Source organism: Phalacrocorax aristotelis, chromosome W (assembly GCF_949628215.1).
Source record: "Phalacrocorax aristotelis chromosome W, bGulAri2.1, whole genome shotgun sequence".
Taxonomy (NCBI): domain Eukaryota; kingdom Metazoa; phylum Chordata; class Aves; order Suliformes; family Phalacrocoracidae; genus Phalacrocorax; species Phalacrocorax aristotelis.
Window position 1 is genome coordinate 14,995,733 of NC_134310.1, and position 25,744 is coordinate 15,021,476.

Here is a 25,744-nt window from a genome sequence, read left to right on the forward strand (position 1 = left end):
GTCTTTCTACAAAGACAACACAGTCATTGGTCCTAGCCAGCATGGGTTCACAAGGGGAAAGTCCTGCCTAACAAACTTGATTTCCTTCTATGACAAGGTTACCCACCTAGTTGACCAAAGGAAGCCAGTCAATGCGATCTTTTTGGATTTCAGTAAAGCTTTTGATACTGTCTCTCTCAGTATCCTCCTGGACAAAATGTCCAGCATACAGCTGGATAAACACATAATGCAGTGGGTGAACAATTGGCTGATGGGTCGGGCTCAAAGGGTCATAGTAAATGGGGTTACATCGGGCTGATGGCCTGTCACTAGTGGGGTTCCACAGGGATCCATCTTGGGGCCAGAACTCTTTAATGTCTCCATATATGACTTGGATGCAGGACTGGAAGGAATACTAATTCAGTTTGCTGACAACACAAAATTGGGAGGAGCTGTTGACACTCGCGAGGGCAGAGAGGCCCTGCAGAGGGATCTGGGCAATCACCAACCGTATGAAGTTTAACAAGGGCAAGTGCCGGATTTTACACCTGGGGCCCAGCAACCCTGGTAGATGTACATACAGACTGGGGAATGAGAGGCTGGAGAGCAGCTCTGCAGAGAGGGACCTGGGGGTTCTGGTTGACAGCAAGTTGAACATGAGCCAACAGTGTGCCCTGGCAGCCAAGAGGGCCAAACATGTCCTGGGGTGCATCGAGCACTGTATTGCAGCCAGTTGAGGGAGGGGATTGTCCCCCTCTACTCTGCGTTGGTGCAGCCTCACATTGAGTACTGTGTGCAGTTTTGGGCGCCACAGTATGTTAAGGATATAAAGCTACTAGAGAGTGTCCAGAGGAGGGCGGCCACAAAGTTGGTGAAGGGTTTAGAGGGGATAGCTGTATGAGGAGCGGCTAAAGTCACTTGGTTTGTTCAGCCTGGAGAAGAGGAGACTAAGGGGAGGCCTCATTGCAGTCTACAGCTTCCTCACAAGTGGGGGAGGAGGAGGGGCAGGCGCTGATCTCTTCTCTATGGTGACCAATGACAGGACCCGAGGGAATGGCAGGAAGATGCGCCAGGGGAGGTTTAGGTTGGCTATTAGGAAAAGGTTCTTCACCCAGAGGGTGGTGGAGCACTGGAACAGGCTCCCCGGGGAGGCATCACGGCACCAAGCCTGGCGATATTCAAGAAGCATTTGGATAACACCCTCAGAGACATGGTGTGAATTTTGGGTTGTCCTGTGCAGGGACAGGAGTTGGACTTGATGATCTTTATGGGTCCCTTCCAACTCAGGACATTCTACGATTCTATGAAATTCAGTTAAATTTAGAGTTTAAGAGACGCTTTAAAGACTTCAGCTGAGAAGAACCATGACAAACTCCTTGCTGTAAATCATGAAATATATCCTTTACTTCTCTGAAACATGGCATAATTTATTAGAGAACTTCAGAGAAAGTTACGGCATGCTTGATCCACCTGGCAGTACATGCACATGCAAGACAGGAGGTTATTACTCTGGCCTTCCCACATGCAAATGCAGTTGCTACCAGGAATTCTAAAAACAGTGATTCCTAATTTCAGATTGTGGAATTACAGACTTTCACAATGGTTATCTTTACAGATTGTGCTATTGTAATAAGCAATCTGTGTTGTAGCCTTTTCCTTTCCAAAGAAATATGCTTTTACTCCAGTTATTTCCTTGCAGCACAGCTGCTTGCCCCACTGATTTCAGTGAGTACAACAGTATGTCTGTTTCAGCATCAAAAGATTGTTATTTTGGAAATAAGTGTTAGTTTTCTTGATGAGTTAATATCCAATATCCAAATATTTTTCTCAAAGGTTTGCTAATTTTGTCTTTGTAGAAGTCCTATACATGAAGGATTTAAACAGATGTTTAAAATTCATACTCCCTTTTGGTCTACAGTTTTTGGTACAGCTGAGAAGTATTGGTGAGTAGCTCTGCTGTGCTGCCCAGAAGACTGTGAGAAGCATCAGAAGATGGTTCACTGAGCCAACACAATCTGGATACAGCTTTTCATCCTGGAATATTCCCCGTCTCATCACTCCTACCTAGAAGATGAGCACCTAATTGATTACCCTGCTTCACAAGTGAGACTGTTTTCAGCAGTGCTAGAACTCAAAGATGGACCATCATGTTACACAAATGCCATGGAATTTTACATTGCTACAACCTACCACTGACTACAAATTATAGTTATTATAGGCTCTGAAAAAGTCATCTGGAATTAAAACACAAAACTAAACAAAAAGAAAACCCACAACACCACCACCCCAAACAACCCAACTCCCCCCCAAAAGCACACAAGCGTAGAACACAAAAATCTAGAAGCACTGTTTTAACTCTGTGAGAGAAAGATGACTAAGCAGCAGTAAATTTTTCAGTTGCAACTGTAAAAATATGAAGAGGACCTTTGAAGAAATGGCAAATCTTCACTCAAATTTCAGATCACAGCAGCAGAGAACACTATATTTAGGAAGACTTGTAGTGAGCAATGAAAAGCTGTGTTTAAAGTTCGGTGTTGTACAGATAATGAAATCCTATAACAACAATCTACACAATGAAGGAGTAGCATTTGGCATTAGATACTGCATTGAAATTATAATTTATTTATTTTTTTAAACAAAGTCTTTTAGGTGATATTTGAAGACCCAAAAGGTGTTTCTGCAGAAGCCTTTAAAAATGTGCACTCATTTGTCCTAGAATTAAAACTTGCATTACATATGTGGTGCTTATTTTGGAAAGCCAATCCTTCAAATATAAACCAACTCAGACATCTCCTTAACACAGACAGTTACAGTTTCTCTCATTACTCATATCTGTTTCATACTTTAACAAAGTAAAATTTGTCTTGTTCAGAATGCAGTAACTGTAAAACTGGTAACAGTTCCCATCTCAACATAGCTGATCAGTATAGCTATAAGAAGCAGCAGAGAAGGTATTTGCTGAAGCTCTGAAAAGAAACGATAGCAAACATGACCTCCTCATTGCAGGCACAAACTCGAAGGGAAAAGTTTCATGGATTCCCCAACAACATACATTTGCATTAAAACCAAGATAAAAGGCATTCACAGATGTTAAAAACAGAAGAAAAAAAAAAGTGTTACAATTCATTCTGTCCTGGACAAAAGAGGCCACAAAATTTCACCATAAGACCCCTTAACAAAAATACTATGAAAAAAACCCCTTCCATAACTTTTCTCTGAGCTAGAGTGCATCTTTCAGAAAATTGCTCAAAGATCAGGAGAGAAAAATGTAGCTTCTTCCTTATAAAGGCCAAAAGGGACTGGGGGTAGTTCAACCTTAATCACGTACTACGGCTATCCCATTCATATAAATAACAAAATTTCAAACCTGTCTATAAAATTTGATTAAAATGTTATTTTGTTTTTTTACAGTACAATGCAAGGCTTATCCATGTGCACACTAAAGGTATGATTTTCAAATTTAAAATTTACCAAAACCATGTAAAAAAAGTTGCATATACATTTCATTATACATAGCATTAATTTTAGCTTAAAACAAGTCAATTTTACTGAGTTTTATAATGAATGGGCATTAGCCCCTTAAGACAGAATGAGTAGCTAAATGGTGTTTTGAACTAGCTGAACTAATCCTATTTTAAACTGGATTTCAGATAAATCACAACAATTATGTTTTACGTGAGAATGCCAGAAGACGACATTTTCCTGGGGGAGGGATGGATGAGAAAGGAAAAACAAAGGACAAGAAATACAAGGAGGTAAAAGAAGGGAAGATAAAGCAAAATATACTAAGCTACATGGAATAAGAGGGATGAGAGAAGTGGAATAACGCTAAAAGGCAACATTAGAAAAGATTTGTTACAATCTATTAAATAGAGAGTAACACTAACTAAATGAAGAATTAACTAAATGAAGAATATTTATGAAAATTACATCTAGTGTATTACAATGTTTATAACAAAAGCGGCACAAGTAAAAGAGTGAATACTATTTTTCTCAATTGGAGTGAGGACATTGTGGAAACGACATGAATATTTTCCTGTATCAGTCAGCTGTTGACAAATAGACTTTGGCTTATGAAGAGAGATCTTTATGAATTATGAACCTTTTAAAACACCTAATTATTTAGCATAATATATCCTAGAAAGTAGGTTACCAGGAAGTTGGGCAAAAAAAAACATAAAACAAAAAATATACATAAAAATATGAAGCTCAAAGACACTTTCTCCAAAACCTGCTTGGCTGAACACTCAAAACTTGATTTGCAAGAGAAACATAGTTACAATATTATTCTTTCCATGAAACTTACTTCTAGTATCATTTTAAGAACCTTATTCTAGATACAATAACAAAGAGACTGATATCAGATTCAAATGGGGTTTTTTCCCCCTGAAGAATATGTCCCAAGTTATTTCAGAATATTTAAGAAATATATGACTTCAGAAAACACAAAATACACAAAAACATTGCAGAAAAGTTATAAACCTGACTTTAAAATGAATGCATTGCTCATGTGTGACACAGTGGAGTCATGCCAATCAGATGAGTCATTAAAACCTTTACACATTACTAAAATACACTATATAAATAACCACATTCAATACAGACTACAAAAAAAAGTCTACTTCAGAATCATTTTAGAAAGTATACATGCACTGTATATGGCTCTGAGGGCTCTAAAAATTATTGATTTTCTGCACATAGAATTATGTGAATTCAAAGTCTATCCTTTTGAGACTAGAGCTGAATTCCATTGGAAAGTTTTCAGTATTCCCTATCAAGAACATAGAAGTTTAATCTGAAATCTTTAGACTAATCTGAGAGCAAAATGTCATAATTTTATGTCCGACTCTAGATACCTATTATTAATAGAAATTGAAATTTTGCCTGTTCTGAACCTCAAAAAGGGAGAGGGGAAATGTTCATATTTCAAGGATAAAGAGAAAATGTTTAACAAGGAGGATAATATTTTATAAATAAGTAATAGTCATCCTGAATTATTAAGTCTTTAAGAGTCAATACAATCAGGTTAGAAGACAGAACAGATGTAGCACAATAAATTCATTATATAGATATCAACTCTGTAGACATGCACATAAACATAGATATACATTCACAAAGATGATTTCTACATCATTTCTTATCAGATAAACTTTGTAAGAAAACATTTTAATCTTGAATTAATGAGCAATGATATACCTGGAAGTGCATTCATAAATAATCCTGTATACAGCTGAAATCCTCTCCACTACCACTCTATTTTTGAGACATGACAGCTCTATAAACATAACTATGTAAGAAATTTAAATGCTTTAAATGCTAAACATTAAAAAAGAAAGGAACCCTGACCAGTTAGTGACATTGATTTCACAATGTGAAATGATCTGCTTCAGTCTGAAACCAAAGAAGCCAAAGTTATAGCACCAAGAAGAAAAGCAATCTTATAAAAAAAAAAAAAGGTTAAATCTGCAGAAGAGACAAACAGTTATCAAACATACAAACTATTCTGAATAGTTTCCTGTTCATATTACTAATTTGAAAATGCCAGCTCATTGTTTACCAGTTCCTTTCCTCTTTCCGCATACACTGGACCCTAGAGACATGAACATCTGAATTCTCCTAAAGACAGGACCTTTTTGTAAGCTTATTGTCACACAGCCTAAAGTGCAGAGGCTTCCCAACAGAGTTGTAGTTATAGTGTAAAAGAGGCAGATGGGACTTTGTAACTGCCTTCTTATTTTATCATGTCAAAACATCCCTTGGAAAATCACATTTACTTTCCAATTAAAGAGATAAAAGTATCTTAGGGCTTGTGCAGGTAGTATTTCCCACCACTCCAGCTACACTGATTTAGTTACAGTAGTACCAGTCCCTTATAATGACACACTCAAACCAGTTTAAGTAATTCATATAGCAGTTATGTTTAACTAGATAAATTACCAGATTAAACTAATGTAGCTGAAGTACAGCTTAAGACTAGTGTTCCCACATTAGGAACTTGCATTGGAGTAAACAAATCATTTCAGTTACACTGTAGCAAGATTTCCAATAAGGACAATCCCACAGACAAGTTTCACTTTGTTCCACAAAATCACCATATAAGCAAGCATATAAACTATCAAATGTTTGCATTTAATTTCTAACCACAGGAGTAGCAAATCTAAAAGAACAGGAGTGTACAAGATATAATGCAATTAACATTAAAAAAGCCACAATCTTACCTTTATTAGATTTGGATGACTTGTTCTTGTTAGGTTTAAAACAAGAGCCCCTTGATTTATCTTCTCTATCCTTAATAAGTTTCTGCACATCATCCAATGAAAGCTTTTGAAGGACAACTACAGGCTTAGCTCCTTTATTTAGATCTTCAACTAGCCCAATCTTCTCTACTTTGTCCTTCTGTTCACCTTTAAATTCAGTTTTCCTTGATTCCTGAGTGACACTGCCGTCTTTATCACGCTTGATTTTTGGAATGACAAAATGTTTCAATGCGCCAGATCTTGCCCCCAACAAATAACTGGGAAACTCTGCTTTATTATCAGAATGTGCTTTATTAATATCTACTTTACTCTTATTACCATCTGTCCTTCGTTCATCCTTGCTATTGGGTGATTTAAAACCAAGTTTATCAGGTCTTGACTTACTAGAATCTCCTTTACCTTCCTGTTTAACACGAGGGCTGTCAGGTCTTGATTTCTGATCTCCAGAAGAAAACCTTTCCCTTGATTCACCAGACTCATGTCTATGTTTCCGTTCAAATTTCTCAATTTTTGAACCATCAGATTTAATACCATGCTTAGAATCATGTTCATTTTTGTTTGAAGATCTCAAGTATTCAGGCCTTCTAATCTTGGATGGATCTCCTCTGTATCTCTCTGACTCCTCCCTGTCCTCACATCTTTGTTTAAGGCTATCGTGGTCACGCCTCGGCATATCAGAAACTGAACACCTATCAGGCCTTTGTTTTGATGGATCAGATCTACTTTCTGATTTTATCCTTGAAGGATCAGATTTCACATCTAGTTTATGCCTCGATATTTCAATTTTCTTATCTGACAATGGTTTACTCGAGTCCCTTCTGTTATCATATCTATGTTTCAGTGTTTCGGGCCGCCCTTCACTCTTCTGTTTTGGCATTTCGGGCCTCTGCCTTATTTCCTGCTTGCCATTATTTTGTTTTCCCTCATTTTGTTTCATCTCCATTTGCCTGCTCTCGTTTTGTTTTGATTCTGTCTGTCTGTTCTCATTGTGTTTCACTTCCATTTCTCTGCTTTCATGCTTGCTTTCATGTTTAGCTTCTACCTGTTTGTTCTCATTGTGTTTACTTTCCAACCGCCTGCTCACATTTTGCTGAAATTCCATTTGTCTGTTTTCATTTTGCTGGATATCTGTCTTCTGATGCTCAAAGTCTGACTCTTTCCTAAAAATCTCGGGATGGTTTTCAGGTTTAAATTTAAGAACTCCAGCAGTGTCTTCTTGGGGAACACACACAAACCCATCATTATACTGCTTAATTTCTTCAGGTTTTTTGATGGTGTCCAAATCCTGAGTTACTGTTGCCTGAGAGTCCGCTCTTCCTGCTTGCTGCAGATCAATACTAACCATCAATGCTGGCCTTGCCCCATTTCCTGCAGAACCTGCCTCCTGAGAAGCTGCTCTATTTCCTCCAGTAGCACCTCCAGCCTCCTGTGGTTTGTTTTCTTGTTTTCGCTTCTTCAGAGGCTTATCTGCAAATTAAATCAGAAAAATCACAAATGCTATATATAGAAACAGGTAAATGTCCAAGCAAAAATGTCCATTCCCCTCCACCCCCACCAATTAATCCTCCTCAGCATGTATGTGCACACACACCAAAACCCATTGAATTTAAACGCAAGAACAGAACTTCTCTAATACTTTTAAATGTATACAGGCTATCATTCGTTGCCAGTCTACCCCATGTACCAATTAATCATTTAAAAAAACGCCCTTAAAACATATGAAATCATAATCCCTGTAAAATTCCCAAGAGAATCATCTAATAAAGCAGCTGCAATACATAACAACCAAAAAAAAAAATCAATTTACACTTGAAGCAAGTTTTGAGGAATACTACTATAAAAGATTCTCTTCTGCAGATTCAGCCTGCTTCATTATACATGAACTAAGCAAGGATCTGCAATAATTAAGACAGAGGTTCTCCCTACTTGGACTTCACACATATGTAGCCAGGGAACACACAAACAACGAACAAAAATGATTAAAGTAACTCCAACACTCCATGCTTCCCTTTGAAACAAGGAGTATATCAAGAGTTGGAGTCTATACCATAACACATATGTATTAGGTGGGGGATCACTACACACTTAAAAGCTTGAATATTTTCCCTTTGCAACCATAATGCTTTTCATGGATGAAATAGGAAGTTCAGTGATAATTTTATGTAGCATCAAGAGCTTGACTCTGCAATAATCCTTTCAGTTTACACTAAAAGAAAAATCATTAAGAGCAGAATACAGAAAAATAAAAACTGAGCCAACCACATACCCTGTAATTTGGTAGAATTCATAGAAATGAGAAGCACATGGAAATATCAAAAAGAATATGTTCTATTCATTTAAAACAACCTATTGCCAACATGGTACTCAAATTAATTTCTGCCATGAAACTCAAAAGCCCTACCTGCACTAAGGCTTATATTCTCATTTCTCAGCTATCATTTTGTAATTTCTCAAAAAAAGCAATTATTTTCTCTGTAATCAGGGAATATGATTTTAAGCCTAAGTAATAACCAAACATAGGTTGGAAATTCTGTTGTACATCTATTATCAAAATGTTTACACCACAAATGCAATATAAGAAAAATAACTTATTTTGTGCCTAGATTTTTGGTGCCTTATCACCAGATGTAATTAACTCTCTTTTTGGGAGCAGGGGAAGGGTAAAGGAGGATGCAATCAAGGAAGAGGGAATTAAACTCTAAGGAAAAAAACCACCCAACCTCTCAAGTTGTAAACCAAAATTATAACATATGACTTCTAATTTCTTCTATACCTGTAGAAGATTCTTGTTCAGAAGAATTAAAAATTGAAGGATCATCTCCAAAATTAACTTTAGAACACAGTAACAAGTAGGAACACGGTCAATTCCAGTGATGCGAACAGGTTTGTGTTTCGGGGTTTGTTTTTGTTTTTTTTTTTTTTCTCCAATCATTTTCATTCTCAAATCTATTTGTACATCTCTAACTTCCTAAAACTCAAAAATTATGTACGACATTTAATGGCTGGAAGACAGCAAAGACAGATACAATAAACTCCATGCAGAAACTGGTCAACTGCAAATAAGGAACTTTGAAAAGTTCAACAAAAACCTGTAGGAACACCTGCCAACTTAATGGTAGACATGTGAAGCAAAATAAATTTGCCAAATTCAAGGTGCAGCCTTTTAGCATGGCAACAACAACTGTTGGATTCATATGAGAGCTTATATAGATTAACTTCCCTATACTACTCATTAAAACAAATGTATTTTTTAAAATCTTCATGCAATGACAAAAATTATTTTTCTCCCTGTGACTAAGAGGGCTTTGACGTCACTGAGTTTCATGGCAGGTCTTAGGAATAGCCATGAAGTAGAAACTTCCATACTGATAGATTTCAAATTTGATTTTTTTTTAAACATAAATATACATACATACACATATCACTACTTTATTTCTCAATCAAAACTCTTTAAATTTTGAAACACCAATTGAGAAAGTTGTGTTCTTTACAAAAAGTCAGCCAGCTTTTTCATTTTAACCCAGAAACGTCAGCCACACTGAAAAAGTCCTGTAAAGCTCTGATGGCAGATATAACAGTAACCTTTAAGACACTGCTGTTAACGGTTATCTGCCCCGTTCCTTTAACTGAGGTTATCACCTGTAGCAGAAGGGAACACATATTCACATTTCCACAAGTGCATTTCATTGTCCAGTGCATCAGTTTAAGGCACTAGTGAAGATGGTTTGCATTAACCTACTAGAATGAACAAGTCAGCTAAGAGCCAAGCAAATGTTTCCTTCTGCTACCCCTACTATAGGAGCAAGGCAAATGGCCAGGAGCTGTGATGCCTTAAACTGCTGTAGCTGGATCAACCAAAACTCACCTTTCAGAGCCCTCATGCTGAGGGCTCCAAGATTAAACAACCAAAACAATTCAGGTAGGACCAATTTTCTCTCTTGAACTTCCATAACCGACCAGGCTCAAAATGCTGCTCTTCATCATCATCCAAAACATCAAATTGTAAGTCGAGAATATATAAATAGATGATCACATCACAACTTGGCATATTCCCTCTAAATACAGAGCTCTTCTGATGCACCTTCTTCGTTTCTCTTGACAACTGAGTACTGATGTTTTAGCAAGTTATAACCACAACCTGTTGACATCTTATCTAAGAAGAAAGGGATGCCTTCAAAATTTTCCTTTTCCTAAATGGCAAGGCAATTGCAGATGGACTTACAGATTACTCACAGATTTCTTCATATTTCCAGTGCATCTTGATGGCAATCCTCAGAACTAGACTTGATCATTACTGTTTTGCCTCTATGAGATTTCTGGATCTAGGACAAGAAAGCTGGCCCAAGTATATGAAAATATCAGGTTGATCTAGGGCATTAAAGACAGGATGAGTACATAGTACCACTATCTTCATTGAGCATAATGGAAAAACCCCACTGAATGAACACAAAAACTTTTTAGGATGCCATCATAGCTGCAGAAATATGAAAGGTGAAAAACACTACTGGGCTTTGAAGGCTTTATCAAATCTTGAACTCACTATGAACTATATGGGAATAATCAATAGAGTATCAGAGAAGTGAGGAGAGAGCAATTAACCTCTGAAAACAGATGTCTTCAGGTCTTCTCTTTTACAATCAAATATATGCAAATTTGCATAAATCTGCCTTATAAGGCATGAGTCCCAAGACCCCTTAGGGTCTTAATGAACAGATGAACTTAGGAACTTTTACAATATCCATTCAAATATACTTCATATCCTTCAAGGCATTAGTATCCAAGCTTCGTCCACTTCATTCGATAGATAGTAGAATTTCTTTTTATTATCAGGATCTAGGACTTCACCAAAATATCAGACTAATATTTTTCTTTCAATCCTGCAGACTGAGGTTCAAATCTTGCCACAGTTCTGAACAGGTAGACTCACAAGCTCTTGAGACCAATGAAGTGTTATCAGGATCTTTTTGCTTCACTCTTTGTAACAGTTTTTGTAAATAAAGGAATATGTAGTAAGCCACAGAAGAGCTTTCTGACTATATTAGAGATCAGATATCAAAGTTTGTTGTTTTCAGTGTCTTTTAAGAAACATTATTCGCTCCCCTCCCCCCCCAAGAATGTAGTTACATCCAAAACGTATCTACGTTTTGTTCAATTCCTTGAACAAATTTATGACAGTTCAGAATACAGTCTGATCCTAGTTATTCTCCTATGTATGCATTCTTTTGGCTTGGCAAATATGCATGGGTGTTCTCTTTACATTGCAACATGCTCACCAAAAGGCAGTAACTTGGTACTCAAGGTAAGATCATAAGCTAACTTATTCTAAAATATAGCAGAGATGTTCTGTCAAATTAAATGGGTCACTGTAGTGCAAGAAACAAAATATTACAGGAACCACAAGTTTGAAATGGAAAAAAAGGTTAGCTGGATTTCCAAGCAGTTATGTCTCACCTGTCCTGTTATGAACAATATTCCTGGAGATAGGTTGTGGCCTTCATCTTTGGAAATATCTGTGTGTCAAAACAATGAGTACTTTCAGATTTAGAAATTAAATAATTACTGCAGAACCCTTGTGGAAAACCACATTGCACTGGAATAACCACATTTCTGCTGAAACTGCAAGTCAATTGTGATTTGAAGAATATCCATCCTGACAACGGATATACTCGGAAGCTGAGCAAGTGTTAGGGACAGCAGCCAGATGAAGGGAGCTGTATTAAAGAAGTATCTCCATTCTTCCATTTAATCTGAAATATTTCCAAAGCAGCAGCCAGAACACCACTAGTGCTGAAGTCTCTCCGATGTTACTGCTTTCTTGCAAACCTGATGATTGTCTTAAGTCCCAGAATAAACTCTTTCAACAAATGAGTATAATAGAATGATAGCCTAAAAACTTCTAGAATTGCTTGTCCTAGCAAACTGAAATGGGCCTTTTATAAATACCTGTGAAAGGTTAATAAGTCTAAATAAGAACCACACACATGGTTGCTGAACTTTGTTTCAGCAGAATAGTATCACTTCGGTCTATTGATACTGTTTGGTAGACTTTAAAATCCAGAGATTTCTGAATGATCTTGAAGACAACAGATAAATTACCACTTCCCCATTTACACCTTCCAAGGGATTCAGCTGAAGACTTCATATCCAAGGTGGTTAAATGTGAATGTACTCCTCTTCATAACCACAAAGATTGATCCTCTAATGGTGAGTTCTGGATGAACCATTTTGATGACTCGAGTACAAGCTTTCTTTTTTTAAAGCATAACACTTAAGAGTTTAATATTTTAAAGCTCTAACACTTCTCAGAGATTATTGGGATATGCCTCCACTCATTTGAAATACCACTTATTTGCATTATTTAAATCAGCAATTAACAAATTTATACAAAATATACCAGTCCTAAGCAGTTACTACTTATTGTCAAACCTTCCATTTTTGAACAACATCAAAGACAAGTCAGCCAGAGGCAAATTACAAGCTTATCTTAAAACCAAAACAAACCAACTACATTTACTGACAACAGTTTTCTTCTCCTAGTTATTTTTCACTGATCTCTTCAAAGCTGTCCAAGCACCCTGTCCACCCCAACCAACAGTGTTGTGTAGACCACAAGAATCTAAACCAATAAATATAATCTGGATACAAAGAAGATTTTAAATTACTTTAATGGTACTGATGGATGACCTATCAATGGAGTGAGGGCAAATATCCATTCTTATCTTTCTATTCTTTCATGAATGTTCAGCATTACTGGCCATGAGAGTTTGCTCTCACCTGACCTCCCCACAAAACCATATTCCAATAAGCAAAGAATTAAACAACTAAAGAGACCCCTTCCTATCAGTAGAAGAGATTCCCACAGCACTGGCTCCTCCCCTTGAAGGAGAGACTCGGCAAACATAGGTCAGAAATTTTAGTCTCACTGCTTGCTCCCTTACAGGAGAAACTTAAAAAGTACAGTCATGATCATGGTATAGGAAGCTTTATAGAACAGAACATAATTCCAAAGGCTCCAAAGTAGAGACCAGAGGGCTTCCAGCTGCTGCAGTTCAGAGGAAGGGATTTCTGAGAATCAGCAGAAACAGCTGCTAATTTTTAGCAATCTGTCAAAAGACTTTATCAAACTTCTGGTCACTATACAAAAAAGAAAGCCCATCAGGAGGGATGTCCAAACTCATTCAGGGGAAAAAAAAAACCCAAAACCCCAAAACGACTACAGGAGTCTCTGACATGCCTTAGGGTGTTGCAGAATTCTGAATTGTCATTTTGGTAAAGTTCAGCTTGTTTTCTTAAATATGACAATAATGTAGTCAGCATAACTGGAGAATGAAATGTGATCTTACGAGTTTTTCTACTTAAGGATGTTTCGTAACTCATTACTCCCTGTCAACTATAGCAATACAAAATAAATATTACACTAGAAAATAACAAGAGCTGAACTACAGCAAGTTATAATCAAGCATCTCCACTTGTTTAGAGACTGGAAGCTGTAATTTAACCTCCCTGAATTTAATATTGCTTTTACAAACAATATGATTTAAATTTATTTATGAGATAGTTTTCTGACACAAATTGTGGGTCTTATCCATGTGATTGCTTTGTGAAGAATTATAGTTTTGTAAACTCAGTTGTTAAAAAATCTGAGCAAAACACGAAGTGCACTTTTTCACTGAAGTGAACTTTTTAAATACACAATGCAGCACCTAATTTCACAAGAAAAATGCAACACACTAACAGTAGACTTAATGAAATCTACTTATTTTGTGTATCACTTACAGATTAACATATCCAATTAGTTTAAAATTCATTTGTAGGAACAAGAAACTTTAGAAATAAGCAAATTATTTTGAAATTTATTGGCGAACACTTTTAATCTCCCTTCCAGATGTTGATTTCATTGTGACATCATACCTTGTATTCAAAAATATCTTCAATTAACTAGATCCAGTAATATTTATATGGGATGATAATGAAAAAAGTCTGTGTCATCTTAGGTTGATGTTGGAGTGACCTTAATGACTATGAACTACATAAATGCTGGGATTACACTGTTAATAAGCTTTATTAATTAAACACACCATTTCTTTATCAAGATTTAAATCCATTATAGAGAAGTGACTGCCCCAGAACAAAATGAAGTCATTACTGGGTAAGTAATATTATAAATCCTCCCATCCATTTAACAGGTACAATCAAGGGCATATGCTACATGCATATTATATTTAATTTTATAATCTTAGTTTATGCTACAGATAAAAATAAAATACACTTCTTGCCAAACTTCAGGTGTGGAAAATAAGTAAAACCCAGCTTACAAGAGCAGGTTTCTTAACTACCCTACGTAAAAAGCACAACCTGGGATAAACATGGGAATTTGCTTTCATGTTACACAAGAGCACCAAAAGAAAGTAAACACCATTAAAAATATGCCTCTACTATTTTTTTTAAAAAAAAAAAACATGTTTTTCATTCAATCAGTATTACATCCTTTAAAAAAAACATTCATTGCAATTTCTCTAGATAGAAGAGGAATTTCTTCCCCTTACTTTTCTTAAAACACATCTGAACACAAAAAAAAAGTCTGTCATCTATAAGAACTGGACACTGCAAACCCGCTTTTCCTTGGGAAAGCTACGTGAAGTGCCAGTTTCATCCATTACATAACACTACAAAATGCAGACCTAATGAAAGTTTGTATACACAAAATACATGATACCCTAATTCTCACACTGCCCTACTACATAGAGACAAACACACTTATATTTTACACTGTCTCATTTCATCTTCTGGTATTAGCAACTATAATCTTCTGCAAGATTACGATACAAATGACTACACTCGTATCTCAATTTTTAAGTAAATAAACCCCCTATAACATATTTTTGGAAATTAGTAGTAATATACTGGTTATAATGACATTCTGTCATTTCATTCATTAGCTACATAAAATCAGATGTAAACAAACTTAATTCGTAATAGTGTTCTTCTGTTAGTCTCCTCTTTAGGGGAGATGGGTAATGGGGAGAAAGGGAGAGGAGCTGGATAAGAACTTAAAAGGTAAGAGAAAATTTACTTACCTATAACTGCAGTTTCGAGTTTTGCTCTGGCAGATTCACACTCTTGGATGTGTGTCTGCTGCTATGGGCTTGGAATTAACTAAAAAAAGAAGGGCCCACAGCAGGCATCCAAACGCCCCCTAACTGATCCTATTTTTGGAAATAAAGTTATTATTACAGCTTCCCTTCTTCCTAATTTCATAGAATCTATAGTAAGATCCCAAAGTGGGTAAAATGGATCCTCAGAGGTAAAATATATAGGGGGAAAAAAACCCACAGAAACGAGTAGGTTTGTCTCCTTTAAAAAATGATTCTAATGCTTTTAAGTTTAATATATATATATATAAGCCTCTCAATGAAAGAGTTAGTGATTAATGATTTCATGACTCTTCTTAAACTCCAGAGAACAGTGCTTTTTACAAGTAAAAGTACAACTCCTTAATCTGTTAAGACAGGTGCATTATATAAAAGTGTCTTAAAATCTTAGCTTAAAATCTAACAGTGAACACGATATGGAAGAGCTCAAATTAAAATTTAGCAAATCTGAATAAACTAAACTAAAGTAATTTGAAAAAGAGCCTCTGAAAAAAGATGGGTTGCTTTCTGTTTTTTCAAGTAATTTTCAAGGTTATCTTCCCTCTTCCCCTTTCTAGAAGACTCGGAGCTCCTTTTATCATTAATATCTTAAATATTTTTGATTCACAGTATTTTGGATCTTTAGAAAAGCATGAAAGATCTTGAGGTAGGAACTTTGAACATGGAAATTAATTCAGTAGCAGATCTAAATCTTGAAGAACAAGAAGAACTTTATGTAATGTTCTGGGAAATGTTTAGACCAAAAGTGACTAACTAGCTTTGAACTACTTGAGTATAAATGAAAATAACCCACCTATATCTGAACAGTGGCAAAGCACTGGGGTTACCAAAATGAAATTTCTCTCTCAAGCCAAAGGAAAAAAAGATTCCCGAGAAGAACAGAATTTCCTGGGACATAATTTTCTTAAGACTCCACAGGATTTCCTGTATTTTCTTGGAGTACTCAACTTCAGAACATTAACTAAACACAGCTCCGGTTAAGTGAACAAAACAGGTTCAGAATATGGACCTCTGCTTGTTTTGAAAGCATTCAAGAGCACCAAGTAGTAAAGGAGATGTGACTACTGACAGCGATTAGAAGAAAGTGTGCGTGAAGCTTCATTATTTCCAATTTCCAATTTCTTTAGTAAGGTATCCTGATGTACTGAAGCAGAGGATGGTTCACTTGTTGACTGTTGTGGAATAAAGATAATCCCTTTCTGTATTAACTCTTCCAAATAACTTTTTTCTAGTCAAATAATCTGAGTCTTGATAAACAATAGCTGGATCTATCTGTGATATTACACATCCTTTCAAAAGAGAAGATATGATCTAGTATTGATTGACAACTTGTATCTGATGAGGGTATAGAGGCCATTGTGAGTGAGCAATGGGAACTGAAAACCTGAGGCTTGTCATGTTCCACTGACTTATTTGTTAAGAAGCTATTAAACATAATAGATGTATTACATTATAACTTTTGGTGCTGAGTGCCTTGATCTCCAAAATCTCCAATTTTTCCTTTCATTAACAAATACAGACAAATTACTTGCAAAATTAATCAATACATAGAGACTTCCTTGATGGAAAAAGCAGGAAGAAGAGATGGACTCTTGTCCTTCCACACAGAGGACAAGGACAAAACCAACTTCTTTGAATTTTGCACCTCTCTATCATGATGAAAAGACCATATAATCTACCTAATCCAAGATCCAACTACACCAAAAGGATAAAATTATAAAGACAGAGCTCTGGAAAGCACTCAGATATGGAGGCAAAAGGTCTATATTATAAAATATCACCATATGCATATCTGGATAGACATTAGGTCAAATCTGCCAGATTATGCATTAGTGATTTTTACACTACGAATTCCTTTTTCAGAAAGCAAAAGCATGACAATCAAGTTCCAGAAAGATATGCTGCTTTTCAAAGGTAGTGGCACTTCTGCAAAACCCTGTGTTAGTTCCAACTCTGGAATGGAGACTGCCTCCTACTTTGAGAGACATTGCTTGGTGGATGCTAAATATTTCAGAAGTCTTGTTAGAATTAGGAATTTATTACAGAAAAGTATTATAATTTCTGAAGGAGTCCAAACTCCATTTCCCACCTGTACCAAATATTATAAAAGGACCTCAAAATTTAAAAAAGACCTTAGCATTTCCTTAGGTAAGTGTAGTAGTTGTATAATTTTTAGCAAGAACTCCCAAAAGAAACATTTCCGCCTCTCCTCTGGAATAAACAGTTCTACTACACTACTGGTTCCCAAACTCAGAAAGAATGTGTCATGTCCATCCAAAGCCTTACTGTTAAAAAAGAAGCATCTGAAAACCTCTGATGAAGCATAGTAGAGATTTCATGCCTAAAAAGAGGACAGAAAAGACCACTAATATTATATCAAAATTTGCAAGTACAATTCTACTCAAATTACGCAAGACAACAATACATGCCTACACAGAAAGTCTGGTGTGACTGTAATATTTATTCCCATGTGTTGTGGTTTAGCCAGCAACTCAAAACCACACAGCTGCTCTCTCACTCCCGCATCGGCAGGATGGGGGAGAGAATCAGAAAGGTAAAGCTCGTGGGTTGGGATAAGAACAGTTTAATAATTAAAGGATAACAACAGCAACAATCATGCAATGAAAAGAAAAACACTGAGAGGCACAAAACCTGGGGCGGGGGAAGGGGGAATGAACAACCAAAACAAACCACATGTGACACAGCCACTCAACGCCCCCCAACACAGCCAGTCCCCAAGCTGCAACTGCCTCCCCCACATGCCAACTGCCCCAGTTAATATACTGGCCATGGCATCACGTGGTATTAAATGAACATCCCGTTGGCCAGTTGGAGTCAGCTCTCTTGGCTGTGGCCCCGCCCCGCCGGCCTCTTCCCACATGTCAGAGCATGGGAATCTGGAAAAGTCCCTGACTACTACAGGCACTACAATGAAGAGAATTAACTCCATCCAATCCAAAATGAGCACATTCTCCACCCCTTACTCTATACCATTTACACCATGCCCAGGTCCCATACCATCCAATACAACCTTACCAACCACCACCCCTCCCCTTCCCATCCTTTGACAAAATACACAGACATCATTCCCTCAGTTTATGGACCTTCCCTGTAAAATGTCCATAAAAATGTCCAATGAGTTCACCCAGTCCATGACTCTGGGCTCCATCTGTCATATCAGCCTTTCATGGTGGGAGAGATGGCGTGTGTGGCATTGCGTTACTGCGTACTGAGTCAGTCATCATTCCATCACTGCTGCATTTTGCTTGCTTCATTAAAGTTCATCTTCCATGGATTGGAAGGTTTGTACTACGATATCACTGATATGCAATATACCAACCACAGCAGGCATGACATAAAATATTACACAGCAGTTCGCATTTTGCCATTCAGTTCATCGGCTGTTTTTGCCCAAAACCAAATCCCCCTGAGGCACACATCGGACTCCTCCACCCTCCCGCATCACCCACCAAGTGCACCCAGGTCCTCGAGCAAAAGCAATCCCACGAATGGGTTTGCCTTTGCCTGAGGCAGGAAGAACCCAGACTGTTTTGCCCAGCATACTTTTTGTGTGCACTACAGGGACTCCATCCCCTTCCACAGTACGTAGGAGTTCTGACTGGGCAGGGCCAGCTCGACTGGCAGATCCCCTCGTGCTGACTAAACAGGTGGCTTTTGCTAAATGTGTAACCCAGTGCTTGAATGTTCCACCCCCCATTGCTCTCAGTGTAGTCTTTAGTAGTCCATTGTATCTTTCGATTTTCCCAGAGGCTGGTGCGTGATAGGGGATTAAATACACCCACTCAATGCCGTGCTCTTTGGCCCAGCTGCCTATGAGGTTGTTTCAGAAGTGAGTCCCGTTGTCTGACTCAATTCTCTCTGGGGTGCCATGTCGCCACAGGACTTGTTATTCAAGACCCAGGACAGTGTTCCGGGCAGTGGCGTGGGGGACAGGATACGTTTCCAGCCAGCTGGTGGTTGCTTCCACCATTGTAAGCACATAGCACTTGCCTTTGCGGGTCTGTGGGAGTGTGATAGAGTCAATTTGCCAGGCCTCCCCATATTTATATTTCAGCCATTGTCCCCCATACCACAGAGGCTTTACCTGCTTCGCTGCCTTGATTGCAGCGCATGTTTCACATTCGTGGATAACCTGTGCAATAGCGTCCATGGTCAAGTCCACCCCTCGATCACGAGCACACCTGTATGTTGCATCTCTCCCTTGATGGCCTGAGGTGTCATGGGCCCACCGAGCTAGAAATAGTTCACCCTTATGTTGCCAGTCCAGATCCACCTCAGCCACTTCAATCTTGGCAGCCTGATCCACCTGCTGGTTCTTCCGATGTTCTTCAGTGGCCCGACTCTTGGGGACGTGAGCATCCACATGACGTACTTTCACAGCCAGGTTCTCTACCCAGGCAGCAATATCTTGCCACAATGCGGCAATGCAGATGGGTTTGCCTCTATGGTGCCAGTTGTTCTCTTTCCATTGCTGTACCGAAGCCACACAGAGCATTTGCCACCATCCAGGAGTCAGTATAGAGATAGAGCACTGGCCACTTTTCCCGTTCAGCGATGTCTAAGGCCAGCTGGATGGCCTTTACCTCTGCAAACTGGCTCGATTCACCTTCTCCTTCAGCAGTTTCTGCTACTTGTCGTGTAGGACTCCATACAGCAGCCTTCCATCTCCGATGCCTTCCCACAAGACAGGACCCATCAGTGAACAGGGCATACTGCTTTTCATCTTCTGGCAGTTTGTTATACAGTGGGGCTTCTTCAGCACGTGTCACCTCCTCCTCTGGTGATATTCCAAAGTCTTTGCCTTCTGGCCAGTCCATAATCACTTCCAAGATTCCTGGGCGACTGGGGTTTTCTACCCAAGCCCGCTGGGTGATCAGTGCAACCCATTTACTCCACGTAGCATCAGTTGCATGGTGTGTAGAGGGGACCCTCCACCTTTGAACATCCAGCCCAACACCGGCTGTCGGGGTGCCAGGAGCAGCTGTGCTTCAGCACCAACCACTTCTGAAGCAGCAGCTCGAACCTCTTAATATGCTGCCAATATCACTTTTTCAGTTGGAGTATACCGGGCTTCGGACCCTCTGTATCCCCGACTCCAAAACCCTAGGGGTCTAACTCAGGTCTCCACTGGTGCTTTGTGCCAGAGGCTCCAGGTAGGACCATTCTTCCCAGCTGCGGTGTAGAGCACATTTTTTACATCTTGTCCTGCCTGAACTGGACCGAGAACTACTGCGTGAACTATCTCCTGTTTAATCTGTTGTCGTAGTTTATCCGGCAGCTCAGCCCCACACAGTCGCTCGCTCACTCCCCCACCGGTAGATGGGGAAGAGAATCAGAAGGGTAACGCTCGTGGGTTGGGATAAGAACAGTTTAATAATTAAAATTAAAAGAAACAACAATAGAAATGCAATGTAAAGGAGAACAACGAGAGGTGCAAAGCCCTGGGGGAGGGGGGAAGGGAGGGGAGAGGCGGAACGAACCGCCGAAACAAACCGCACGCGCCGCAGCCGCTCACCGCCCGCCGACCCGACACCACGCCGCCTCCGCGCTGCCACTGCCCCCCCTCAATATACTGGTCATGGTGTCACATGGTATGGAATGAACCTGCCATTGGCCAGTCGGGGTCAGCCGCCACCACCATGGCCCTGCCCCTCCCAGCCCCCCCCCCCCCCGCCACGCGGCAGAGGGCGGGAAGCTGGAAAGGTAGCCGACCCCCACAGTGAGGAGAATTCACCCCTTCTCAGCCAAAACCAGCACATCTGTTCAAAGGCTTGTCGTTGCTCAGGGCCCCATTTGAAATCATTATTCTTTGGGGTCACTTGATAGAGAGGGCTTACAATTAGACTGTAATGTGGAATATGCATTCTCCAAAAACCCACAACCCCTAAAAACACTTGTGTTTCCTTTTTGCTAGTTGGTGGAGACATGGCTGCTATTTTGTTGATCACATCCATTGGGATCTGACGACGTCCATCTTGCCATTTGATTCCTAAGAACTGGATATCTTGTGCAGGTCCCCTGACCTTACTTTGTTTTATGGCAAAACCAGCTTTCAGAAGGATTTGGACTGTTTTCTCTTGTTTCTCAAAAACTTCCTCCGCTGTGTTGCCCCACACAGTGATGTCATCAATGTATTGAAGGTGTTCTGGAGCTTCTGCCTGTTCCAGTACAGTCTGAATCAGTCCATGGCAAATGGTAGGACTGTGTTTCCACCCCTGGGGCAGTCGATTCCAGGTGTACTGGACACCCCTCCAAGTGAAAGCAAACTGTGGCCTGCACTCTGCTGCCAGAGGAATTGAGAAGAATGCATTAGCGATATCAATTGTGGCATACCACTTGGCTGCCTTTGACTCCAGTTCATATTGAGGTTCTAGCATGTCTGGCACAGCAGCACTCAGTGGCGGAGTGACTTCGTTCAGGCCACGATAGTCTACTGTTGGCATCCACTCTCCATTAGATTTCTGCACTGGCCATATGGGACTGTTAAAGGGTGAGTGGGTCTTACTGATCACTCCTTGGCTCTCCAGTTGACAAATAAGATCATGAATGGGAATCCGGGAACCTTGGTTGGTGCGATATTGCCGCCGGTGCACTGTTGTGGTGGCGATTGGCACCTGTTGTTCTTTGACCCTCAGCAACCCCACAACAGAAGTGTTCTTCGAGAGACCAGGCAAGGTAGACAGCTGTTCTGTTCTCTGTGTCTCCAAGGCAGCTACACCAAAAGCTCACTTGTACCCTTTTGGGTCCTTGAAATACCCTCTCCTGAGATAGTCTATGCCAAGGATGCGCGGAGCCTCTGGGCCAGTCACAATGGGGTGCTTTTGCCACTCATTCCCGGTAAGGCTCACTTCGGCCTCCAATACAGTTAGCTCTTGGGATCCCCCTGTCACTCCAGCAATACTGATGGGTTCTGTCCCTATATAGTTTGATAGCATTAGGGTGCACTGTTCACTAGTGTCTACTAAAGTTTTATACTCCTGTGGGTCGGATGTGCCAGGACATCGGATCCACACAGTCCAGTAAGCCCGGTTATCCCTTTCCTCCACCTGGCTGGAGGCAGGGCCCCACCAGTCCTGATCATGGCATTCAAAACTGACTTCCTGTCACTGTGAATCAAGAGTCTCTCTATTAAGCTTATAAATAAAATCAGCACTTCTACTCCTCTGTCTGGGGACTTGCTCACTGGAAACTGGAGCAGCAGCTTTCCTGGAAGAACCTCCCCGAGTGCTTGTTCTTCCTTGCTGCTCACGTACCCGTGCCTCTAGGGTCAAGGTAGGCTTGCCATCCCACCTCCTCATGTCCTCGCCATGGTCATGCAGGTAGAACCATAGGGTGGCCCATGGTGTGTATCCACTCCTTTGAGCCAAAGGACGCTTATTCCTAACAGCTGAGACTACTCCATACAGGTGGGGAGCAGGACCTATCTTCTTTGAGTTGCTGGACCTCTTGGGATAGTTTCTCCACAGCAGAGACGAGCGAGGAAGAGATATTTGCTTCATAATCCCGGAGTCTATCAATCATCACCACTGTTGGTGCCTCGTCCTCTGTCCAGGGCATTACTGTCAATGAGTTTGCATACGAGGATGGTACGCTCCGTACAAACTTCCACCCCATGGGTCGTGTGCACTGGGCTTCATCTGGATCTTTGGATGACCATTTTTCATCCAGGACACCATAAATCACCTCAAGCACAGCTAATTCCCTTAGATACTGGATGCCTTTCTCCATGGTTGTCCATTTTCCCAGTTGATATGTAACATCTTCTTTGAAGGGATACCTTTCCTTCACTCTGGACAGGAGTCGCCTCCAGAGGCTGAGGGCTTGTGTTTTTTTCCAATTGCTTTGTCAATGCCCCCTTCCCCAGAAAGGGATCCCAGTTGTTTGGCTTCTTTTCCCTCTAGTTCCAGGCTACTGGCCCCATTATCCCAGCATCGGAGCAGCCAGGTGACAATGTGCTCACCTGAACAACGGCTAGAATCTTTTTGCATATCTCGCAACTCGCTCAAGGACAGGGATCAGGTGGTCTCTATTTCATTTATGACTTCTTCCTCCTCTTCGCCTCGTGATGGCCCTGCTGCTTCATCATCCCGTTCTAAGCGAGTTGACATCCGCTTCCAATATTTTGCCTTGTGTATGGGCGCAACTGATACTGGTGTGGGTTGATTCTCTGATTCAGCCGCAGTGCCTGTCACTTTGCCTTTCAATCCAGAGACCTTCTCTTCCCCTTGGGAGCACTGAATACTGTTGAACAGAGCTCGGTATGCATGGGCCAGGCCCCAGCACGTTGCAGTTATCTGTGTCTCTCTGGAGTTCCCAGGGTAACAACATACTTTCTCCAAATATTCTACTAGTCTTTCAGGATTCTGCACTTGTTCAGGAGTCAAGCTCCAAAACACTGGGGGTGCCCACTGCCCTAGGTATTTGCCCATGCTCTCCCACATGCCCTGTCACTCGAAACTATCAAGCCTTGGGGCAGATCTCTGGGTGATATTTTAAAGTTGCTTTCTAACTTTAGTCAAAACCAAAACAACATGCCCCAAAACTAACAAGTATACCTTAACTACCCAAGGTTGTTTAAGATACAAAAAGGTTGGTGCAATAATGGTGGAGACGTCAGAGAATCAAGTAGCAAAGATACCATTCTGTATTTCCTCCATATAAAATCTCTCAGAGGAGGAGGTATAATTGCTAATTGCCTCAACAAGGTGGTATCCAAAGTACAGTAACGGTTTCAGCAAAAATCCCAAATACCAGATAAAGCTGAAAACGAGTGTTTGCATAACAAATCTCATAGGCAAAACGTTACTAATCACAGCAGAACACAGCAGACTAAACAAACCAACAGCAATCTTCAACACCAACTGCAAAAACGAGAACACAGTGGTGTGACCAGCAGCTGTTACTATCTCAAACCTTCTGAGCCCCACATTGGGCATCAAAAGAGACTGTTGTGGTTTAGCTGGCAACTCAGCCCCACACAGTCGCTCGCTCACTCCCCCACCGGTAGATGGGGGAGAGAATCAGAAGGGTAATCCTCATGGGTTGAGATAAGAACAGTTTAGTAATTAAAACTATAACAACAGCAGCAACAATAATGCGGTGAAATGGAAAATAACGATAGAGGCGCAAAACCTGGGGTGGGGAAGGTGGAATGAACAACCAAAACCAACAGCCTGTGACGCAGTCGCTCGCCACCCGCCGACACGACGATGCCAGTTCCCAAGCCACAACTGCCCCCACACACACCAACTGTCCCGGTTAATATACTGGTCATGGTGTCACATGGTATGGAACGAACATCCCATTGGCCAGTTGGGGTCAGCTGTCTTGGCTGTGGCCCCGCCCCTCTCAGCCTCTTGCCCCTGTGGCAGAGCATGGGAAGCTAGACATGTCCTTGACTACTACAGGCGCTACAGTGAAGAGAATTAACTCTATCCCAGCCAAAACGAGCACACCATGCCTCAATTACAAAAGCAGCAAAGATGCTTTCATGTTGATTTTAGCATGCGCTAGCATCTAGAGTAAGCTCTCTAGAGGGACACTTGCTATGTACAGCGTTAGCTAGCACTATATGTTCCTGTTCTAATTAGAGTGAGTATATGCTACAATCTATTTCCTTGACATAATATGATCTGAAGTTACAGTATATGTACTAAAACGCACAAATGCCAGGCTTTTGCATAAATACAGTAAGCAACTTCACAAAAATCAATGACATATTTAGAATTACTGAATATATTTTTAACAGACACATTCCCATAGGAACAATAGAGGAAGCTTCCTCCTGCAGTCACATGGCTATAACTACAACAATCCCAGAGTGTATCAACTTGTAGACCTAGTACAAGCTTACAAGCAATGGCAAAAGCATTACCCAAAAGTTAGAATCATTTTTCTCCAAGGTAACAACTTCTCTGGAAATCTGTCCCAAGACCGTTAAAAAGCCTTCTACTCAATACAATTCATTCATGGCTGAAACCTCAGCAGCTAAAGTGAGAAGAGCTGCTGTCTAGCATAGGGGCAACTTACCACCAGTGAATAAATGGTGGTCATTTGTCCCAATATAAGGCAGCAACTCTTGCACCTGATTCATAGCAATTACAGGAACTCAGGAAGAACTGAGACCTAGCAGAGGATGGTGGCAGAAGGGAAGCATAAGGTTTGAATTATTTTTTGGTAAGATGGTTATTGAGCAGTGGTGAAAGGGAGAGACCACATTCCATAAAAATCACTCCTTTCCCCAAAAGAAACAAAATTAGAGTCTGCCCATGGCTATATAATCATGGTAAACAAACTTCACAACTAATGTTCAACATCTGAAAGCCACAACAAAAA

The 25,744-nt window shown here is 40.1% G+C and overlaps 1 protein-coding gene across 6 annotated transcripts in view; it reads right to left on the minus strand.

Moving 5' to 3' along the window:
* Positions 1-25,744, minus strand: part of LOC142049872 (nipped-B-like protein) — a 172,029-nt gene that overhangs the window by 54,878 nt on the left and 91,407 nt on the right. For all 6 annotated transcript variants that reach the window (XM_075078010.1, XM_075078011.1, XM_075078007.1 and 3 more), the window contains one exon: positions 6,198-7,703. In XM_075078010.1, the coding sequence (XP_074934111.1) occupies positions 6,198-7,703 (1,506 nt within the window). The remainder of the gene's footprint in view (positions 1-6,197; positions 7,704-25,744) is intronic.